This window comes from Leopardus geoffroyi, chromosome D4 (assembly GCF_018350155.1).
Source record: "Leopardus geoffroyi isolate Oge1 chromosome D4, O.geoffroyi_Oge1_pat1.0, whole genome shotgun sequence".
In the NCBI taxonomy this organism is placed as follows: domain Eukaryota; kingdom Metazoa; phylum Chordata; class Mammalia; order Carnivora; family Felidae; genus Leopardus; species Leopardus geoffroyi.
In genome coordinates this window covers 84699261-84719699 of record NC_059342.1, presented here as the reverse complement: position 1 = coordinate 84719699, position 20439 = coordinate 84699261, and the positions used below count along the sequence as shown (strand labels likewise).

Sequence of the window (20439 nt, the reverse complement as noted above, 5' to 3'; positions counted from 1 at the left end):
CAAGACAAAAGCCATAATACACCTGAAATACTCCCTGCTGAATCTCTCTCGATGAACCTCATTAAAATGGTTACTCTATTCCAAATATTATCCACTGAAGCATTACTGTAGTAAACTCTTGCTTGAATTGTTGAATACAGTGATGGATAAAAATCAGTGAGCATTTAATCAGTAAATGTAATGATTTGGAACGATGTTTTACTCTTACTCAAAATACAATATTTTCAAATTCAATAGATCACTCTAAAAAGTTAACCAATATTTAATATCTCCATCGGCTGTAAATTAGACCATAATAAAGAATGTAGCTAAAGGATCTAGGAAAAAAAAAACTATTTATTAGATCTCTATAGAACACACTATTGCTATGTATAATTTATTGGCACTGAGATATTTATGTTGCACTTCATTAATGGTAAAATTCAGTTACATTTGCATCTCCTACATATAAAGAGCTCAATTGTTCACTAATTTCATATCTCTTAAAAATAAATATGATAAAACGTTCCAGTGGGTGGATGAGTTTAAAGCCTTTTATTCTCAGTGACAAAATTATTGATGACAACATATCATAAATGGCACTTCCTCCATATACACATGTCACAAGAAAATGTAAAATATTGGTACAGCCGCACATGTAGAACATTTACTTTTTAAATGAAAATATAACATTTCAACATTAAACACAATGTGGCTTAATCAAGAGAATATATGTGAATTCAAAGGTGACATCAAATTTCACACATGTTTAACTTCCTATTCGGTGTACTTGTAGGTACTATATGCACAGAAAAATGTAATTAGCCTAATTTAAACACAAAAGGCATGGTTCATTTTGGCACCATCAGATACTCGCTCTGTTGGCTAGTGTTTATGTTTACCAGATTATTGTAACCATCTAATTCATACAACGAAACAGCCCACAGAAATGTAAATATTATTGACTTTGAAAAAAAATGTTTTTAAAAATATACGACAGAAAAATTCCTATTAGAGGTATATATTATCACAGTAATATTTTACTGATTATTTTATAAATTCCACAAAGTGAACTTGTGCACTGGACACAACCCTTATGCTGAATTACATTCCTCTCCTACACTTACAGAACTAGGACTAAAATAGAGAATAACAGTATTTTCCTGCAATGAACATGGGAAGCACAAAAGAAAACGATGTTTAAGAGCTAAATCATTCAAAAGCAAACAATCACATTTAAAGCCTGAGAACTGAGATTTATAATTTAATAAAAAATTTGTATCTGCTTTTTCTTTTTTAAGGGAAACATACAGAGATGGACTTTAAAATAGAAAGTAAACTTCCAGGGTCCTGAAATTCAAGCACAAGATAATTTCTTTTGTGTTGCTGTTTCATTTCAATGATCCCAACGCAGAACAAACTGTATGAAATGAACAGTGCGGATAGGTTGGAATGGGAGAGTTGTAGAGTTAAATAAAGCAGATTTGTAAATGGCAGGATACTCGCAGCAACTACGTGGTTCTTGCTCTGAGGCAACTGATGGAGCAGAGCTGCTCAGCGGCACTTGACAACAGCAGTGCTCCCACAATTGTAACCCTCAAATCCAATCAATCGTTGCTCTTTGCATTTCAAGCAGCTCCTGGCTGCCACTGCCTGAAGATAACTATTTTACCACCTCTGTCATGCCTAATTAACAAGTCAGATGTACAATTTAGAAATTTTGCAATTAACCTGCTAAAATATTGCTGGAGGATGCTAATTGTTATGCCAGTTGCCATAAAAGCTCATTTGCATAACTTATGTGTGAAAAACAATTATGAGCCGCGTTCACAGACGCGGTCCACAAACTGCTCCTAGCTACGGATGAGAGGGCCACAAAAACACTTAATTCATTGCCCACAAAATTATGTTCCCCCTTTTCTTAAACAGCATCTGTTTTGTGAAGCTATATTCATAGAAAATCCCCAAATCAACAATTAGAAGCATATGTAAATGTGCGATTACAGTTCTTTTTCTTTCATTGACAACTTCTCCTTTTTTGCTTGCATGAGGAGTAGGGGATGATATGATAAATGCCTCACTGTTCCAATTCCCTTGCACAACAAATAGGAAGTACATTTGGCAGTGCCAGTGAAACTGCCAGCCCACCAGCCAGGAGGAAGCCATTCTCCTCTGCTCTATCTAGTCACCGCAGCACCATCACTAGAGGCCACTTTAACAACAGAGAAGCTAAAGTCAATTGTTTCTTCAGTGAATAGGCTTCTGTTCTCCAGCATATATTTACTGAGGCATTTAGGGCAGATTTTTGCCATTAAACTGAAGTCTGTAAAACACGGTTGTCTACAAATATTTACACTAGTGCTGACCACAGCTCCACTGCCACTCAGTGTCACTTTGGACCTGACCACATTTCTTTAAGCTCAGGTTTTGCCATCTTCTTTGAATTAGCAATTTCCACGACTTTCCTGGCCCAAGCTGAAAGATTCTGCCACCACCTCTGGCGCAAAGAGAGCCTGGGTTGCCACTCCACTATGGATGGGGCAAAGGGCAAACTACTGCACTTCTGAGGTGTTGGTTTCCTCGTCTACACACTGACAAAGTACCCACCTTGGAGGGTTGCTGCAAGTTTAAGAGATATCATACGTCATCTGCATTATGTGAATTTTTTCCAAGAAGTATGTATTATATTTTAAATTTCCAAGTGCAAGCATTTTTTTTTTTTTTTAATGCACTTAAAACACCTAGCACAATACCCGACACACAGATGGTCCTCAAGAAATGGTAGTAGTTTTTGTTATCGTCATTAAATGAATGGAATCTTCTGGAGGGGAGAGGTTTCCTTGCCTTTTCCACTCAGCTAGGTTCAGCAAATTAAAACTGCTTAAGGATGAACAGACTTGGCAATTCTACGTCTTGGCCATCAATTCTAACACTTAAAATTGAAAAGAAAAACTTTATAGGAGCAACTTATCTTTTTTCTCACATTACAATGGTTGACAGCTTACTTTTTCAAATTAGAACGATATTTGTATTTCCAAAATAATTTTATCATTGAGTAACAATCAACTAACTATAAACTTTAAACTCCTAATATTCAAGTTAAAACAAAGTACACACAGAGTGTAGTTTCGTTCTAGAAAACCCTCTTACATTTAAGCCAGTATTTTGTAAAGTATTAGAAATTTAAGAGTGACATAATAATCACAGTAGCTAAAAAGCCATAAGGATAATCAGTCAAAAAGAGAACTGGTTTAATGTTAGAAACTACAACATTATTAGCCTGATTAAACCAAATGGAAGACATGTTTCCTTCTTTGAACATAAAATGTCATACATTTAGGTAAATCAGAATCAGCTCATGTAACACATTAACAAAATAGAATTTATGTTTATAGAGTCCATCATCTCATTTCCAGACGTTCCATTCCTATACATGATCACCGTCAAAAGGTCAAGAACCAAGAAGTCAATAAGTTCCCAAGGATATCCTCAATATCACATCACTGCTCTAACAAGTGGTGAGCAAGAAGAAATTCAGTCAAGTCAAACACCCACACCCCATACACAGTTAAAAGAATTTCCTTCATTTTTTTCCCTCTACTGATTCCAACAAAGAAATATGACGAGAAAAACTGGAGGGTTCTCACTTATTTGAATAACAAGTGAAAATCTAAAAATATCTTCACTGTATGTTATTACCAACTGTATCACTGGGTTTTATAGTGACAGCCCTGTGCTATAATTTCTGAGAAAACCTCTACATAAAGCTCCATAAACCCAACCATTCCTGTAATGTATCGCCTTATCTAGCACACAATCATTTCAAACACAACTTTTCATGTTAGTATAATTTGTTCAAAAATGGTAATAAATACATCCATGAAGCCAGAGAAATCATTGCACAATCTATTGTAACTTGTTCTTACCAGTACTGACAGTTAATCCTAAACCTAAGATTCAATGTAAAAGAAAAATAAAATAGTCCAATATTACTCGGTTTAATTAAAGATATTCATTATACACATACCTTTTAATGGACAGACGCTCCCAATCAACATTATAAATAATCTGGGCCAACTGCAGAGTAATGTCTGTGAACAATTATCACAAAACTAAAACATGGATAGCTGTCAGTTGGTGGCAGAGTTCTTGCTTTCATAATAAATATAAAATCAATTTCCTGTTCTAGTTCCTATTCCAAGTTGAAAATGATATATCTGACTATGAATTCCAACTACCTTCATCCTTAGTGGTTTTTTTTTTTTTTTTTTGAAAGAAGTTGGGGCGGGGGGGAAGAAACTTATGACACCACCTAAGTCAATTCTTCTTCATTTGAGGACGCTAATATAGTAAAGATTTCTACAGAACATCACATACAAGCTTTCCATTTCACTTATATACATATTTTTAAATGTAGTGATTCCCCCCCCCCATCAAATGCCAGTCAAGTTATTTCAGGAGTCCCTCTCAATAATTTCTCTATAAATTCCTACATGCAAGGCTTTGTATGTGTGAAAGCCTGTAGAAACCTTTTATTTAAAAAAAATAATACTAATATGCAATTTCAAAAGCTTTTTGTTCCCATTTCAATCAAAAATAACTTCCTATGCTTTAAATGAAATTTTGCAAGTAATCATAGACTAATGAGGATTCATTGATTTAACTAGTTCAGGGAGTGTGAGAAGGGAATGAGAATTTAAAGGAAGCAAGTTATTTCATTTAGAAGAGCAGCTAATATGTAGGTACACTAAGTCCTCTTCACTGAGAAATGTAATCAGGACTTTTGTCTCAGGAGAGACTCTCATTGCCCTCTCTGTGTGCACATTCCTAACTCCCATTAACATTAACAGGCACCACACATGCACACCGAGGAGATGCCAGCCTTGGTAGTGAGTATGCACGGCAGCTGTGGTGACTAAATAATCCATATGGCTCTAAAGAGAAGTTATGGTTTACTGGGTCTAGAGTCATAGCCACAGTGGTGGAATTCAGACACCAGAACCAAACCTCAATATAAATGTTTTATCCAAACTCTGTCCTATCTAACCACACCCTGGTAGCAGGGCAGAGTTTTGCAATTCTACTTCTAGCAATGGTTTATAACAGGTAAAAAAGTTCCATGTTGGAGGAAATCTTAAATTTTTCATAGGCCCAGAGAAGTTCTGTCTTGCAATCCACCATTCCAATCACAGTATTCATTCATGTAATCTCCCAACAAAATACACAAAATCACATAATGGCTTTACAGACAGAAATATCGGAGGCCTGCCTTAAAACATCAAAGTCAGCAAAATCAGAATCAAGGACAAAACTCAACCTCCAACATGAAAATCAAATAATGTGGTGATCTTACACAACAGATATATGCTGACATGTAAATGCTACAGGTGTGTGAAGTGCAGAGCATAACCACTTATGCTAACTGTTTCAGCTTTTAGGTACCGAAGCCATAGTCTTAATGCTCATTTAATATAGTTTCCCGAAGCCCAAATCAACTATTTATTCTTTCTTTCCCTCATAAAGGAGAGATTCTTGTGAAGTTCAGTTTAGTGAAGACTGCTGCATGAGCGTGCACACACGTTTACACTCTGAAAAGAAGTGATAACAGTTACTAGCCATGTTGCTGAAATTAGGCTTTAGAAAAAAGACTAGATGACACAAAATTCTTAGTATACTTTCATATAGGGAGAGTACAATAAACACTTCTTTGTATCTCCAATTAGGTCAATTAATATTCAGAAAAATTCTGTAACACCACGTTTCAATAATCATAAGAGGGGAGAAAATACACTTATGTTCTAGAAGCTTCTCTAGACCTTTCAATCAATTTTATTTATATGCAAAACCAAGAGAAACTAAAAAAAAAAAAAAAACCCAAAAAAACCACCCCCCCCCCAAAAAAAAAAAAAAAAAAAAAACAAAGCTCCTCCTGATGCTAAAGCTCTCAATTTACTGACAGGCAAATGGCTTCATGCTGCCACTTAATCTCATTTCTTGCATAATGCCCTCTAATTAGCATATCAAAGTGAATTAATACTTCTAGGGCATTAGCAATGGGGAAATCTGCTCCAGGCTCACAATAGCAGTTAAGAGAGAGCCAAGAAATCCTCAAAAACACCACAAACCACTTTGCATTGCAAAACTGTTCAATTTATTTATCCTCTCTCTCTAAACACTTTTACCGCACACTGTTTTACTACTGTTCACCAAACAAAATGATAATTGCCAAAGTTACCAGCATCTGTAATGCCTGTTTAGAATCTTAATTTAGATTATGTTGCAGATAATTTCTATATGCAACCATTTGTTCTATTATAAATGTTAATATAGAGACAGTGGAAATGTTGACATTCTCAATTAGTTAATTTGAATTTGAAATAAAATTTTATGGGATTTTAAAATTTATGAATTTTTTTAATGTAAAAAGCCACCTGCTGGACTCTGATGCCTAAGAAATGTGCTTTGAAAACTGATGTATCACATAAAACAAAACAAACACACAAAAAAAAATCATTTTGCCATAACATATGTTGAGTCTCCCAAATAATGGTTTAAACATCATGAGGAATCATCAGCCTTAAAAGGCTTACAATGTATACCAAGTCCTCATTAATATGATCACACAAAAAGGGTTAGTGTTCAAAATAGCGTAACATTTTTAAAGCAAACTGAAGAAAAAAAAGAAGTACAAAACTTTTAACAATTATTTTTATCCATACTTAATTTTAATTGTTTTCAGTCCTAATCAGCAACTATCATATAGTCAGTCCAAAAAAAAAAAAAAAAAAAATACTATGCCAATTCAACTTAAAACGTTCTATCACACCAATTTTTTGCTAGACATACACTCAAATTTAGTACCAAAGTAAACTACTGTTACCGTCAAAATTACAAACATATTATACTTATGGACTACGTCTACAAAAAAATAAAGAAGAGATTCTGGTTACTATTCTACCTACAACAGCAATAATTAGAATTAAGTTTGAAGATTATTGAAATTTGTTTTCTAACATGTTCTGTGTCTGATGGCATAAAAACGATAGTTTATTTTTTCAGTGACCTGTTCAAGCATTACTTATTCATTTATGTGCTAAGTATAACAACACTATCACCTAGCTGTGATAGCAATTTGTTTAATTAGCTTCTATAACTTTGTAAAAAAAATCTGAGAGCCAGGTCTGGAAAACTTCGGCCAACTTACACTACACAGTGATGTAAATTATTTACTCTCTTCAAACTTAAAGACTCAAATGGCCTATGAAGTAGAGCAATGCTTGAAAAGGTCAACATGGAAAGGGTGGTGTGCGAGCTTTGTTAGTCAGTTACTACCTAAATCATGCTGATCACACTGATAAATGGCTAAAACACAAGCCTGCTGAGAAAACAAATAAAACATTATTCTCACAGTGTCAATATTGAAATAATAAATACCTAAAGATGTCCACATGTACATGAATAGAGGAAAAAGAGTCTAAAATCTTTATTTAACTTGATGTGTTTGTGCTGACATTTTAAGTATTTATTCTGAATAGATACCTCAATGGTATGAGTATAAAATAAAGTGGTGACTGATTTAGGGTGTGGTTCATGAAATGTGGTTTCAATTCTTTATAACCATACTTCATATAACAGAACTTCATCCTGTACAATGCCACCATAAAGTATCAAAATATAAGTAATCTAAATGAAATGTTAAACTTAAATCTGTCTTGTAAATAGCCTTTTACAAAATTTATAAATTGAAATCTAAAAATACAAATGAAATTAATTAAAAGGGAAAGAATCACAGCATGAAAGATGTACACAGATACATTTTATGAGAGCCGATGAAACAATATGCTCTTTGGGGAAAATCAGGGCTTCCTTTGCCACCGTATTAATACACTTCTGATTAGGAATAAAATTATGTAAATTAATAAAGTAACACAGTAAAGTCCCAAGTAAAAGACCAAAACTACACAATCTGTAATAAAATGAACTCTACTAAAACTAAGGCATGAAAGAATTACTTGCACAGATCAAGTTAGTATTGACAAGAAGGTTCAATATATTTTTATAGGGAAGAAGAAAAAAGAGTTGGAAGATATTCCCATATTTTTAAGATAATACAATACTTGATCATGAAGTTCTAAACCAGTATGGTAGTTGGATTTTTTTTCTAGGTTTTCTACGAATATATTGCATGTGTTATCTTAAAAGGAAGAGAGAGGAAAAGTAAGTTAGAAAAACAACAGTCTTTTACATCTTCCCTCAATATCTCCTTAAAAGCTATGGTGAGTTATACATACAAATCTATAAAAATAGATAAAATTCAATAAAAATATTCTTAAATTACTTTAAGGAAAGATTGGTGATAATTAATGACATTTCTAAGATATACTGATTTTATATTTTTTTCCAGTTTAGTCATTTAATATTTCCAATGTAAACAAGACATAACGTGTCAAAAATTGATATGAAATTTAAAATGTTAACAGTCCATTAAAATTGGCTTCCAAATAATCCTAAAAGGGTGGGAGTTACAGAGAAAACAAGATTGGCCAAGTGTTGCTAACTGCTGAAAGTGGGCGATTAGTTCATGGGGGTTCGAGTTTCTCTTCTCTCTACATGTTTTTTATGTTTCCACTTGTCCATAATAAAAAGTTTTTTACAACTGGAAAATAAGTTCATTAAAATACAAGAATGAATCATGTATGGAACAGTGCATTTGCTTTTAAAAGTCTGGAACAGATAATGATAATTATATTGGAAATACTGCAAAAGTAACTTAAAATAACATATCCAACATATACAGTAACATTTATTCTCATATATAACAGTTTTCACCTTTCCTATTAAATTTTCACTTCATGGAATATTTGGTTTTTATACATGGGGAATTAAAGAATTACAGGGCACTGTGCAATGAAAAATGAACACATTTTATACTGAATCGTTAAAAAAAAAAGAAAACAGAAAAAAGAAGATTCCAATAAGTCTCGAAGCCTGTAGGGTCAGAATTAAATGGAGAGGTATTCACTGAGTTCACTGCTCTGTCCTTGAAACCTAGCCACACTGATAACACTAAAGATAAAAGGTTTAATCACATATATATCATATCCTAAAGGCATATAAAAACTCACATAACAAGCTACATTCTTAAACCCAGTTTTGATATCTAAAATTCTTATGACTCCTTCTGGGGGAGGAGGGTCCTTCAAAAGTAAAGCATTTTTAATAGTCATTTTCTTCTTCTCCTTAAACATAAAAAATACTTCAACCAGCCCAACCAGCCAAGCAGGCCTTTCTCTTCCCCTGCGGACACCTCCTGCAGTAGAGAAGTTCATTAAGTTTTATGATCTTCCCAAGTCAGTCCTGCTTATAAGCCTCACAAAGGCCACAAATCTGGCAAACCATCATGTATGCCATTAGACATTACTAGTAAATGAACGCTATTTAGGGTTTGTGGTGGCAATAAATCAGAGTTTGGTTGGCAGCTATCAACATAGAATATTTTAACCTACCATTTAGAAAGGAAAAGGTTGTGTTGTTGTTTTTTTTTTAGTACAATTTTTTTTTCACAGTATGCTTCAGTTATATACTAAAATGTTGGATTTTCATTAAAATTTCTTAAAAATACATTTCTTTCTCAAAAAGAACCATTTTCTTCATTTGAACTGTCATAATTAAAGGTTTGGGAAAGAAGGCAGATTTGTGAGGATGGAATATTTTCACAAAGAAAAGTACTTCAATAATCAAGATTAAGGTGGCCAAAAAGATGTGAGGGAATGCACCAAAAGAAGTATGTAGATGAGGAGACCTCAGAGCATCAGGAATATTTAAGAAGAGATAGATGGTAAAATATGGCTAAAAAGTAATTAAGAGGAAAATCTTAACATATATATATAACTATCTCGCTAGTTGCTTAGTTTAAAATAGACAAATATGTTGATTTTAAAGTCTATGATTTTTCAGTTGCTTTCAAAATGCATAAATATCACAATTCAACTAGTGATGACGTTTCTACCCCAAAATAATTGTATGATAAATTTGACAAAAGAATACATTTTCAAGAAAAAGCAAGCATCTCATAGTAAAAGTATACTTTCCCTACCTCTGAACAAGAAAATAATATAATTGTGGTAGATTACCCATTTATCTGTCAGAAAGGAAAAATACCTTTTCATATGTGGTAGGAGAGAAAAAAGAGGTTTCCAACTAAATCCCTCCTGTGCATCAGAACTGGCTGTGTTCACTGCCTGATCAGAAACCTCAAAACCTACTGGCAGATCTATAAATACATGGAATTTTTTTAAAGAAATGATTTTGTCTTATTTTAGGAGAAGCACAACTGAAATGACATTATCCACCAAAGTGACAGTTCCCCCCCACCTCCCCACCAGACAACCACCCTCTACCCCTCCATTATGCAGAATAGAGTCATCACATAATGTTCCGGTTTCTGTTACAAATGACTAGGTAAACTTTCTCCAGATTCCACAGAATTAATCTCTGGATACTATATCATTAGATTAAATAAAATAATCTACAGAAAAAACATTATGCAATACACATATATTCTATAATGCTTATTTTATAAGTTCATGATGTTTCCAAAGCCTATCTGTGGGAACAGATGTGGGGAGGAAGGGGGGAGGCCTGAAATTTGCTGCCCTGCTTTCTTTGCTTTGGTAACACTAATGTCTACACAGATGTTTTATTTCAAATCAAGGATACTGGGTCCAGCGTCCCTGTCTCCTTCTAAGACTACTTTTGGAGGGTGAGGTGGAGCTATGGGTAGTAAGGGAGAAAGGAGAGGAGAGAAAGAGCTTCACCCCCATCAATCATTCGGTACTTAAATCCCAGCCCTCTCGAGCTTAGAGAGGCAGGCAGGAAGATGCCTCTGCCCAGACAGCCGCCTTTACTCTTTGTTGGCTGTTGGCTTTTTACAAAAGAGATAACGTGCAAACTTGAATATGCCGGCCAAAGCATAAAAAGAGGATCTAATTTACAAGTTATCACTGAAAGCCTCAGAAACAATTTTCAAAAGACAAAAATTTCCTTTGTCAGCTACCTCTTGCTCCTTAAATAGCAAGAGCCCTACCAAAGCTCTCTCTGCCAGTAATCCCAGACTCTGAAAAGACTTGTTTCTTTTTCGTAACTCACCTTTGACATGAGGCTGCCTATACTTTCCTTTCAGAATGGTGTAACTAAGTCTTGTGCAAATAAGCAACTAGAGGACTTATGCCTCCTAATTGAATTCTGCCTGCTGCTAAATGTCTAAACAAGAAAAGCAGTTTGCTGGGTTTGGTTCTCAAGCTGGCTAGGCCAAAACTTTAAAAAGGCAAAAAAAAAAAAAAAAAAAAAAAAAAAAAGATAAATACATACATACATACATACATACATACACACAAATAACGAGAAGGGGGTGATAGGGGAAGAATATCAATCCCCTCTCCCTAGTAATATAATGCCCTGTGAGTTGAATCAATCTTAATATTCACAACATAGTCAATACCCCAGTGCTTAGCTGTCAGCAGAAACTGAAGTGGAGCCCTGATAGCAAGAAAATCCTTGGACATTAAGCAACATAATTTACTGAGAATTGTACACTTTCAGGCTTCTAAACTAAAAATCTTCAAGATTTAATGTTTGGTGTCTTATTTTATAGTCAGATAAAAATTATCTACCATTTTAAATCACATTGCTTGCTAAAAGATGGCTAAAAATCAACACATAGTAAAAGTTAGGAATTTAAAATGCCTGTGGTTTTCAAAATGTAAAATATACCTTAAAAGGGATCACTCAACATTTACAAACCATGAATACTATGTGAATGAAAAGGAGGAAAACTATCTTTAAGGATCTCAATATTTTCTGTTACTTATGGTCTTAGCATATATTTTAAAAGGTGGCGAAAACCCATCATCTTCTCTTGATTACTTTTAGAATCAGAATTGCATTGCAGAGTGAAAATTCTGTTTAAAAGGAGAGCAACTCTCCTACCAACAAACAAGTATATTTTGTGTGCTATTATTTGTACACTCGATTTAAACACAATGACATTTAATCTTTTAAACAGCATCATTTGGATATTGCTATATCCTGAACTTTTAACTTTCTCTTCTTTGCCTGAAGTTAAAAAACAGCAACTTTATAATACCATATAGCCAACACAAACAAACACACACACACACACACACACACACACACACACACACACACACACCCCAACAGTAAAGCTTGTTTAATGCACTTATTTGCCATATACAGGGCAGATAATGCCAAATCGGAACTAAAACATCTAGATTAAATTTCCAATTCCATTTGAGTCACTACTACCACCTCAAGACTAAAATACCCTTAATTTTAAAAAGTCTAACAAGAAAATTAAATTGAAGTGAATTGCCAGAAATTTGTTTAACGTGTTCTTGTAGTTTTTATTTCAGCACTTCTGCAAAACCTGTCTTCTCCTGCATTCCCTGCCTTGGACACTTCAAAAATTGTTTAATCTGCAACTGTGAACCTTTTTCTACTTTACAAAATATATTAAACATATTTACAGTGTAATGACTTCAAGCATAAAATTTAATGAAAGTACTAATAGATGTAATACATTGAACATGCCTAAACACATCATTACCCTTTCTGGGTCCTTAAAAGTAGCCTTCCCAACTAAAACACTAATTCAAACATCCTACTGGAGTCCGTTCAATTGAGTCTATTCTTCTTATTTGTGGAGCTGAAGCTTAGGGCTGTCTAAGTAAAACAAAGTTCGGGCGATGCTTCTCCCGGGGACTCGGTCCCTGGCATCCAGTCTCCCGTTGCTCCTTTTAAAAACTGACACACAAACGAGGCGAAAGGAGCGGGAGAGGGCGGCTGGTGCTCTGGGCCCCCTCCCAGCCCGCAGCCAGGGGCGGCCGCCTGGGGACAGCGACCCAGCCCCGTCCGCATCTACACTTCATTTTATACCAGGAGTGGAATTGAGAAATCGACTCCAGATTTATTGCAGTTTTTTCTCAAGACCAGGAGGTGGGAAGCAGAGAATGATCAAAGATGGCGGTGCCCAAAAGCAGCAGCTCTCAACTGGAGAGTGGAAGGAGTAGCTCTGACCCCACCTCGGGGGTCTCCAGGCCCACTGTGGGGCGCAGCCTCTTACCTGTTTTCTCTTTGATCTCACACAGGACGCTGAAGAGCGCGGGTTTCATTCTGTGACAGTTCAGGGCATGTTTCCTAAAAAACAAATAGCAAAACACAAAGGTATTAGCCTCACCTATGGAATAATATGGCGCCTTCCTTTAAGTTAGACCCAAGATTTAATTCCGGCCCTCTATTTTGGAAGGCTCCTTGGAACCACGGCAAGTCAACAGAAACTCAAGTTGACTAGTTAGCGACAGCCCGCAAGCTCCGGCGGCTAAAGCTCCAGCCCGAACGAGGCGCGACCCATCTGCCCGGCAGGCAGCAGCCTCGGCGACCGCAGGGCGCGAACCCGCGCGGGGAGCCTGGATACCCCGGCAGACGGCGGCGACCCGGGGGAGGGGACGGCGCGGCGGGGCTCCCGCGTCAGCCCTCCACAGGGGGAGCGGGCGCGGCGCGGGCGCCCGGCCGACTGCGGCCAGCGGGCGGTGACAGCTCGGCAAAGTTTGCGAGGCGGCCCTCCCTTCCCCGAGAACTTGGCCGCCCGCACCCGGACCCGCCAGGGAACCGCCCATCGCCCCGCGCCCGCCCGGCTGGGGCGGCAGCCCGCACAGCGAGGGCGTCCCGCGGCCAGTGGAGCCCTGCACCGCGACTCCCGGCCGGAGGAGAAAGTTGCACTTCCCGCAAGTGCGGCCCCGGGCCCTCTTGGGGCGGCGTGCACGGGGTCCAGGCGGGAGGTTTGAATCCGTGGGAGGGGGCCGGGCTGCCAGAGGGCCAGGCGAGGGAGGGCGAGAAAACCACAAAATCCGCGTGGCACCAAGTCCGTCCCAAGCCCCGAGAGCAACTTTGCCGACTCCCGCCCGCGTCGAGGGGTGAGGGCAAGTCCCCCCGAGGCCCGGGCGGGCAGGCGATTTGCGGAGAAAGTTCCCTGCCCGGGGCTGAGGCCCCTGCCCCGGGCGCCACCCCGGGCCGCGACTCGGCCGCGGGCCCGGCTCCCGCACACACACAAAAGATGCTTAATGAGACGACACCAACTTTGCTTGCGCCTCGTCCAAGCTCTGGTCGGTGATGGTCATGATCTGGTGGAGGATGTCGCCGATGTCCTGCTTCCTGCCGTCGCCGTCCGCTCCTTCGTGGCCGTGCGGGGGAGGCGGCAGGGCCATGCCCCCCTGCACCGAGTGGCCGGCCAGGTTCACCCCGGCCAGAGTCTGCAGCATCCTGGATTGATCGTCCATCCCGCCGCGCGCGGGCGGGAGCGGGCGGCGGCGGCGGCTGAGGCGAAGGCTGAGGCGGCGGCGGCGGCGACGGCGGCGAGGGAGGAGAAGAAAAGAGGGGGAGGGGGAGGGGGAGGCGGCCGCGCGCTCCCCGCCCGCGCGGGGAGGGGGCGGCCCGGCCGGCGGGGCCCGCGGCTGAGGCGGTGCGGACGGGCGCCCGGCTCCGGCTTCCGCCCCCGCCGAAGCTCAGGAGAAGCGCCGGGCGGAAGCGCCGGGCTCCGCGGCGGTGGCGGAGGCGGAGGCAGCGGCGCCCGCTGCCCTCACGCGGCCGCCGCGCCGCCTCCTCGCCGCCGCGCGCCCCGCCGGGCGGCCCCGCGCAACTTGCTCCTCAGCGCCGGCCGAGTTGCCGGGACGCCCGCCGCCCCCCGCGCCAGCCTGCGCACTCCCCTCCCTCGGCCGCCGCCGCCGCCGCCGCCTCGGCCGGGCGGGATCTGAGCCCCGGCGGCCCCGGGGGAGGGAGCGGCGGCGGCAGGCGGCGGCGGAGGAGGAGGCCGGCGGGCGGGCCGAGAGGAGCGAAGGGGGCGGAGGAGGAAAGTTTGGGAGCAGGCGGGCCGGCGCAGCGGGGCGCGGAGCCCGATGGAGGGCCCCGGCGGGCCGCGCGCCGGGCGGACAGCAGATTGATGGGGCGGGAGAAGTCGCCGCCGCCACTGCCGGAGCCGCGCACCCTGCCAGCAGCCGCCGCGGACCGGGCTCGAAGGCCGTTCGGCTGAGGGATTGACAGGCTGCCAGTGCCACTCACTCACTGCGGCCCCGGCGCCCGGGGGGAGGGGCGGGGGCGAGGGGGAGGGCGGGGAGCGCTCCGCACGCTCCGCCCCCGAGGGCGGCGCGCGCGCTCATTGGGCTCTGCGCCTCCCGCCGTCGCCGCTGGTACCGCCCCCGAATTACGGCCCACCCCTCTGGCCTCCGATCCCCAGCGCCCGAGAGCGCTGCACTGTGTCCTCACGCCTGGATGCGTCCTCCGCCCGCGGGTCTGGGCCCCCCCCCACCCGGCCTGCAAACGCTGTACCCACACCCCAGCTCCTGATCCCTAGTGTTAGCAGTCATGAGTGCGAAGAGTTGTGCACGGGACACGGGGCAACTCGTTCCAAAGCCACCCATGTGCTTCCCGGCAGCTCCGCGAGCTTCACGCCTTGGACAGCGCCTGGTACACTTTCCCGCTCTTCCCGTCGGGAGGTGGTACCCTCAGGGTTCCGGCCGCCAGTCCCAGGCCAATCGCATTACGCTAGGAACCGAACGGGGCGGGACAGAGGCAAGAAAGGGCTGTCGCAATTGGAGCGTTCGAAATGTCCTGGGCAGAGGCGGGGAAGCTGCGGATGGTGGCCCCGCCCCCCCCCCCCCCCCCCCCCCGCCCCGCGATCACTATAGTAACAGAGAGGGCGCTGCTCCGAGTTGGGCCCGCGCTCCGGCCTTGGGCTGTTCCTCAAGAGGTGACCAGGTAAGGTGGTGGTGGCCTGTTGTCCCGCATGCTTGATGTCTGCTTTGAGAGGATCCGAATGCCATACACTCTCTTGAAAGGGGAGCAAATGAAAATATGTCAGAGGGAACTGTCTCGGGGAGGAGGGAAAGGGCCTGACATCCAGGACCAATTCAAGCCTTACAACACTTCACATACTCTGCAATTCTTGGTAATCCAGGGATTACTCCTTTGGCAGAGTTTGCTTTCAGCTGCCTCCAGATGGACCAAAGCTACAAAAACGAGCTCTTTATTACAAAGATATGTTTACTTAAGGATAGACTAGATTTCACTCATCAACTTACCCCATCACCATGAGTCATTTAATGGTGGGGTTCCCAGCCACAGATTTGCATATCCATAACGCCTTTTCTTCCATTGTTCTCTGTCTACAAATAGCTAAAACCACACATTATTTAGGGATCTAGATTTCAGCCGCTTGTGGACGCTTGAGCTTTCTTGTAACCTGATTTCCCAAAAGGCTTCAACATGTTTTCTCCATTTGAGTTTCGCGGAGCTCATCGTAGTAAATGGGTTCTTTGGTTAGGTGTTTCTGAAAAGTCTTGTTCATTCCCCAAACTCAGTAAGCTGTCTTATCTGAAACCAAAAATAGGGGTATGAGATATGAAAAATGGCTCTTACTCTGCAGGGTTTAATGTAGGACAAGCAGTTCTTTACATGCCAGATGGATTCTTGGAATGAAGCAGGCTACTCGGTTCCAGGTTCTTTCCTTCATATGTTGTGTGTACTTTTAAATACTCCCCACTGCAAAGCTAATAGCTAACCTTATAGTTAGGCAAGCTAAAATCTTTACAAACTGCACAGCTGCTGGAGAGGGAGTTCCAAATAATCCACTCTGCTTACTTACTTCCAAAGAAGCCCCCTCATGTTCATTAATATTCTCTGCTCTTCTATAGCCCATTCATATGTCAAGTTTCTGATTCTTCTTTCAAGCCCCCATTATGGGTTACTCATAGACATCATTGATTGGGCTTTCTCTTTATTCTTCACTTGTTTTTCAAAGCTGTCACCAAATCCTTATGCATTTTTTGCATAAAGGAACAAGAGCAAGCAGCCAATCTTTCGTTAATTTTCCAATGCTGAAGATGTAAAACCACAGAATTCTGTCTGAAAGATGCCTTAACTTCTAAATTCCTTCCAGTTCTAAAATTCATTGATCCTGTGACTCACTATCAGGCCACCTTCCTGCCCTTCTTCTAGGCTCATAATCTTGACTAATCAGTCATGAGGATGAAGCTAATTAGCAACGGGGATTTATGGTTATTTCTAGCCCACTCCAAACAGTGAGTTATGTAAGCAAAGCAACATATATAAAAATGTAAATAAAATTAAAGAAACACTTAAGCAAATAAAGGCAATTGGGAACTATGGGCTATGTAAACAAACTGGAACATAAAAACATAAATTAGAATTAAGAAAACAGTTAAGCAAATGCCAGCAATTAGGAATAAAACAACTTGTTAAATGTCTAGCCCCCGAAGCTATTTTATGGCACACACCTCTAAACCCATGGTCATTCAGTGATGTGGAAATTTGATATCATAATTCTGCATTAAGTGCTTGGATTGGATTGACCTTCTGCTTGGGAGACTTCTCTTTTTGTTACTGTCAATATGGGTTGCAGTAAAAGCTACAGGGTCCTAGCAAGGATTCCCTCATAGGTTCATTGACAATCACCATTGATTTAAATCGTAAATTCTTTTAGATTAATTTCCAAGCCCCAATAAACGGTGTCAATTAATTGCCCATGTTCCAAGATCTTTTGTGCCTTTGCCAGTTTCTCGTGTAGGATGTTGCCTTGTCTCCGCTCAGCAATCTGAGTCACGTGGTTTGGTGCCTTCACAGATAATAGAATAGAGAACCTCCCTAAGTACCTGAATCCATCTTTGCTCTTTCTAAGGCAGTGATTATTAAAAAGTCAAGGGAAATGTAATTTACTTTTGGTGAGTGTACATTCATGTAAAGTTAACAGTGACAAAATGGTGAAAACCAAGTAGGGGCTCTCACATATCCATCCTTCCCCATAGGTTTATATTAACATCACCATTGCCTCTGTCATCAATATAGTGATCATCACAGCAGATGCCATTATTGAGCACTCTCTCAGGGCGGGACACTATGCTCTGTGTTCCCCTTATTTCATCTTATTTCAGGCTCACAACAGCCTTATCTAGGTAAGGTTATTATTAAATAAGGAAACAGAATGAGAAAGGGTAAGGAACTTACACAATACCACAAAGCCAGTAAGTGCTGGACCTTGAATTCAAATCTTGATCTGTGTGGCTGCAAAGCCCACCCTATGAAACACTGTGGAAAAAAAAAAGTCATTTAATTAAGATTACTAAGTAAAAATCACAAGGCCTTGACAGGTGAACTGTAAATCAATGAAAATAATAATCAGTACCTAATAAAAAGAGAATGAACAACTCTGTTAGAAGAATCTGGATATCTTGGCAATGGAGAAGGGAAATGAAGACCAAAGCTCAGGCAGGCCATTCTTCCTGGCCATCTAGGACCCTGCCTTTTTCCCTGCCTTTCCTGCCATGCCTGCCTTCAATGATCTTCATCCACTCTAACCTCTCAGAACATATTGCCTGACGTATGTAATTTATTACCATACTCAATAGTCCTGTGTTGTTTGCTCTCAATTCACCTGTTAGTTTTCTCATCTGGTTCATAAATATGTTTGGGCAAAGAATTTTGAGGTGTGACTATAACATGATTGATTTGACTTAAAACAAAATGAAACTTGGACATCTAAGAAACATTAAACTTTTCCAAATTGTTGCTTTGGAGAAACTGACTAGATATTTACTTTCCAACACGTCGTTGCTCCATCTCTCTAGAAATGACTCTTTTTTCTTTTATTTTGAGGGAGAAAGGGTACAAGTGGGGGAGGGACGGGGGGGGGGGCGGAGAGAATCCCAAGCAGGCTCTGCACTGTCAGCACAGATCCTGAAGTGAGGCTTGAAACCACGAACTATGAGATTGTGACCCGAGCTGAGGTCAGATGCCCAAGTGACTGGGCCACCCAGGCGCCCCTAGAAACGACTCTTCAGAAGTGGTCTTTACAGTTGCTAGCAAATGTGACATGTGACAAATCATCACCTTCTGTGGATGTATTTGAGCAACCAAAGAGTCAGTGGGATAATAGTGCACCATTCTGCAATGAGGTCCTTAAAAGAGAATATTTACTGAAATACATAATTTCTGCAAAGTTTAGCAGAAAGCACCATTTCTTTGTCCTTCCATCTCTCATAGCACCTAGTATAATACAGTCTCATACACAGTAGGCACTTGGACCTGACACTGTCTGTTGCTCGCCCACATTTTTCCATGCTGATAGAACTGTGATTTTATTCCAATAGCAATGTGTTCAGTCTCAGTTATGGTCTGAATCAACTATGAACATCCTGTCCCCTGCCTTCTGTGTCTGTCAAGGCACAAGGATGATGGGATGACTTTCCTGATAAAAAATAAGGGACAGACATGGCTCTTCTCTCCTTCCTTGCCTCTTTCCACCTTTGAATGTGGTTCTCGTTCTGGAGCAGTGGTGGCAGCCATCTTGTCACAATGAGGTGACAACATGAGGATAAAGATCAACAGAGTTTAGTGGTTTATCTCTGTCTTCTCCCTCCTCCGAACCCATAATCCCAGTCTAATCGTGACAAAAGCCCTAAACAAATTTCAGCCTAGGGATATTCTATAAAATAACTGACTAGTACTCCAAACTGTCAAGGTCACCAAAAACAAAGAATATCTGATAAACCCTCATAACCAAGAGGAGTCTGAGGAGCTATGACAACTAAATGTAAAGTGGTATCCTGGATTGGATTCTGGAACAGAAGAAGGGCATTAGGTAACAACTAAGGAAATCTGAATAAGCTATAGACATAAGTTAATAATAATGTATCACTATTGGTCCATTAATTGTAACAAATGTTCCATTTTTTTTTTTTAATTTTTTTTTTTAATTTTTTTTCAATGTTTATTTTTGGGACAGAGAGAGACAGAGCATGAATGGGGGAGGGGCAGAGAGAGAGGGAGACACAGAATCGGAAACAGGCTCCAGGCTCTGAGCCATCAGCCCAGAGCCTGACGCGGGGCTCGAACTCACGGACCACGAGATCGTGACCTGAGCCGAAGTCGGACGCTTAACCAACTGAGCCACCCAGGCGCCCCACAAATGTTCCATATTAACATAAGATGTTAATAATAGGGAAACAGGGTGGGAGGTATTAGAAAACTCTGTACTACTCAGTTCTCTGTAAATATTCCAAAATAAAGCATTTATTAAAAACAAAAATAAACATGGCAAGTGGGGCAGAAAGACAGGAAAAGCCTAGGTGCCTCCAGGCATTGTTGACTATCTGAACAAAACCAGTAATTGCTTACTCCCAGATTCCTAGTTATGTGAGAAAATTTAATTCCTATTTTTAAGTTCCTACTGGTCTGGGTTTTTTGCTTCTTGCAGCAAAGCTGATCTAGCACTATAATTACATAAAGAAATGATGGATGGAAGAATAGCCTAGCACAGTGCCTGGTATATAGTAGGAGCTCCTACAGGTAGGGAGATGTTATATAATAATAATA

The 20439-nt window shown here is 41.0% G+C and overlaps 1 protein-coding gene across 3 annotated transcripts in view; it reads right to left on the bottom strand.

The window, feature by feature from the left end:
* The window catches only part of PBX3 (PBX homeobox 3), a 221807-nt gene extending 206699 nt beyond the window's left edge, over positions 1-15108 (bottom strand). For 2 of the 3 annotated variants that reach the window (XM_045470131.1, XM_045470134.1), the window contains exons 1-2: positions 14134-15108; positions 13121-13194 (exon numbers count right to left, since the gene is read on the bottom strand). In XM_045470131.1, coding sequence (XP_045326087.1) covers positions 13121-13194; positions 14134-14333 — 274 coding nt within the window. In that variant the 5' untranslated portion in view covers positions 14334-15108. Of the gene's footprint in view, positions 1-13120; positions 13195-13471; positions 13595-14133 lie in introns of those variants that run through there. The other variant, XM_045470132.1, reaches the window with a different exon arrangement.
* Positions 15109-20439: the final 5331 nt, after the last annotated feature.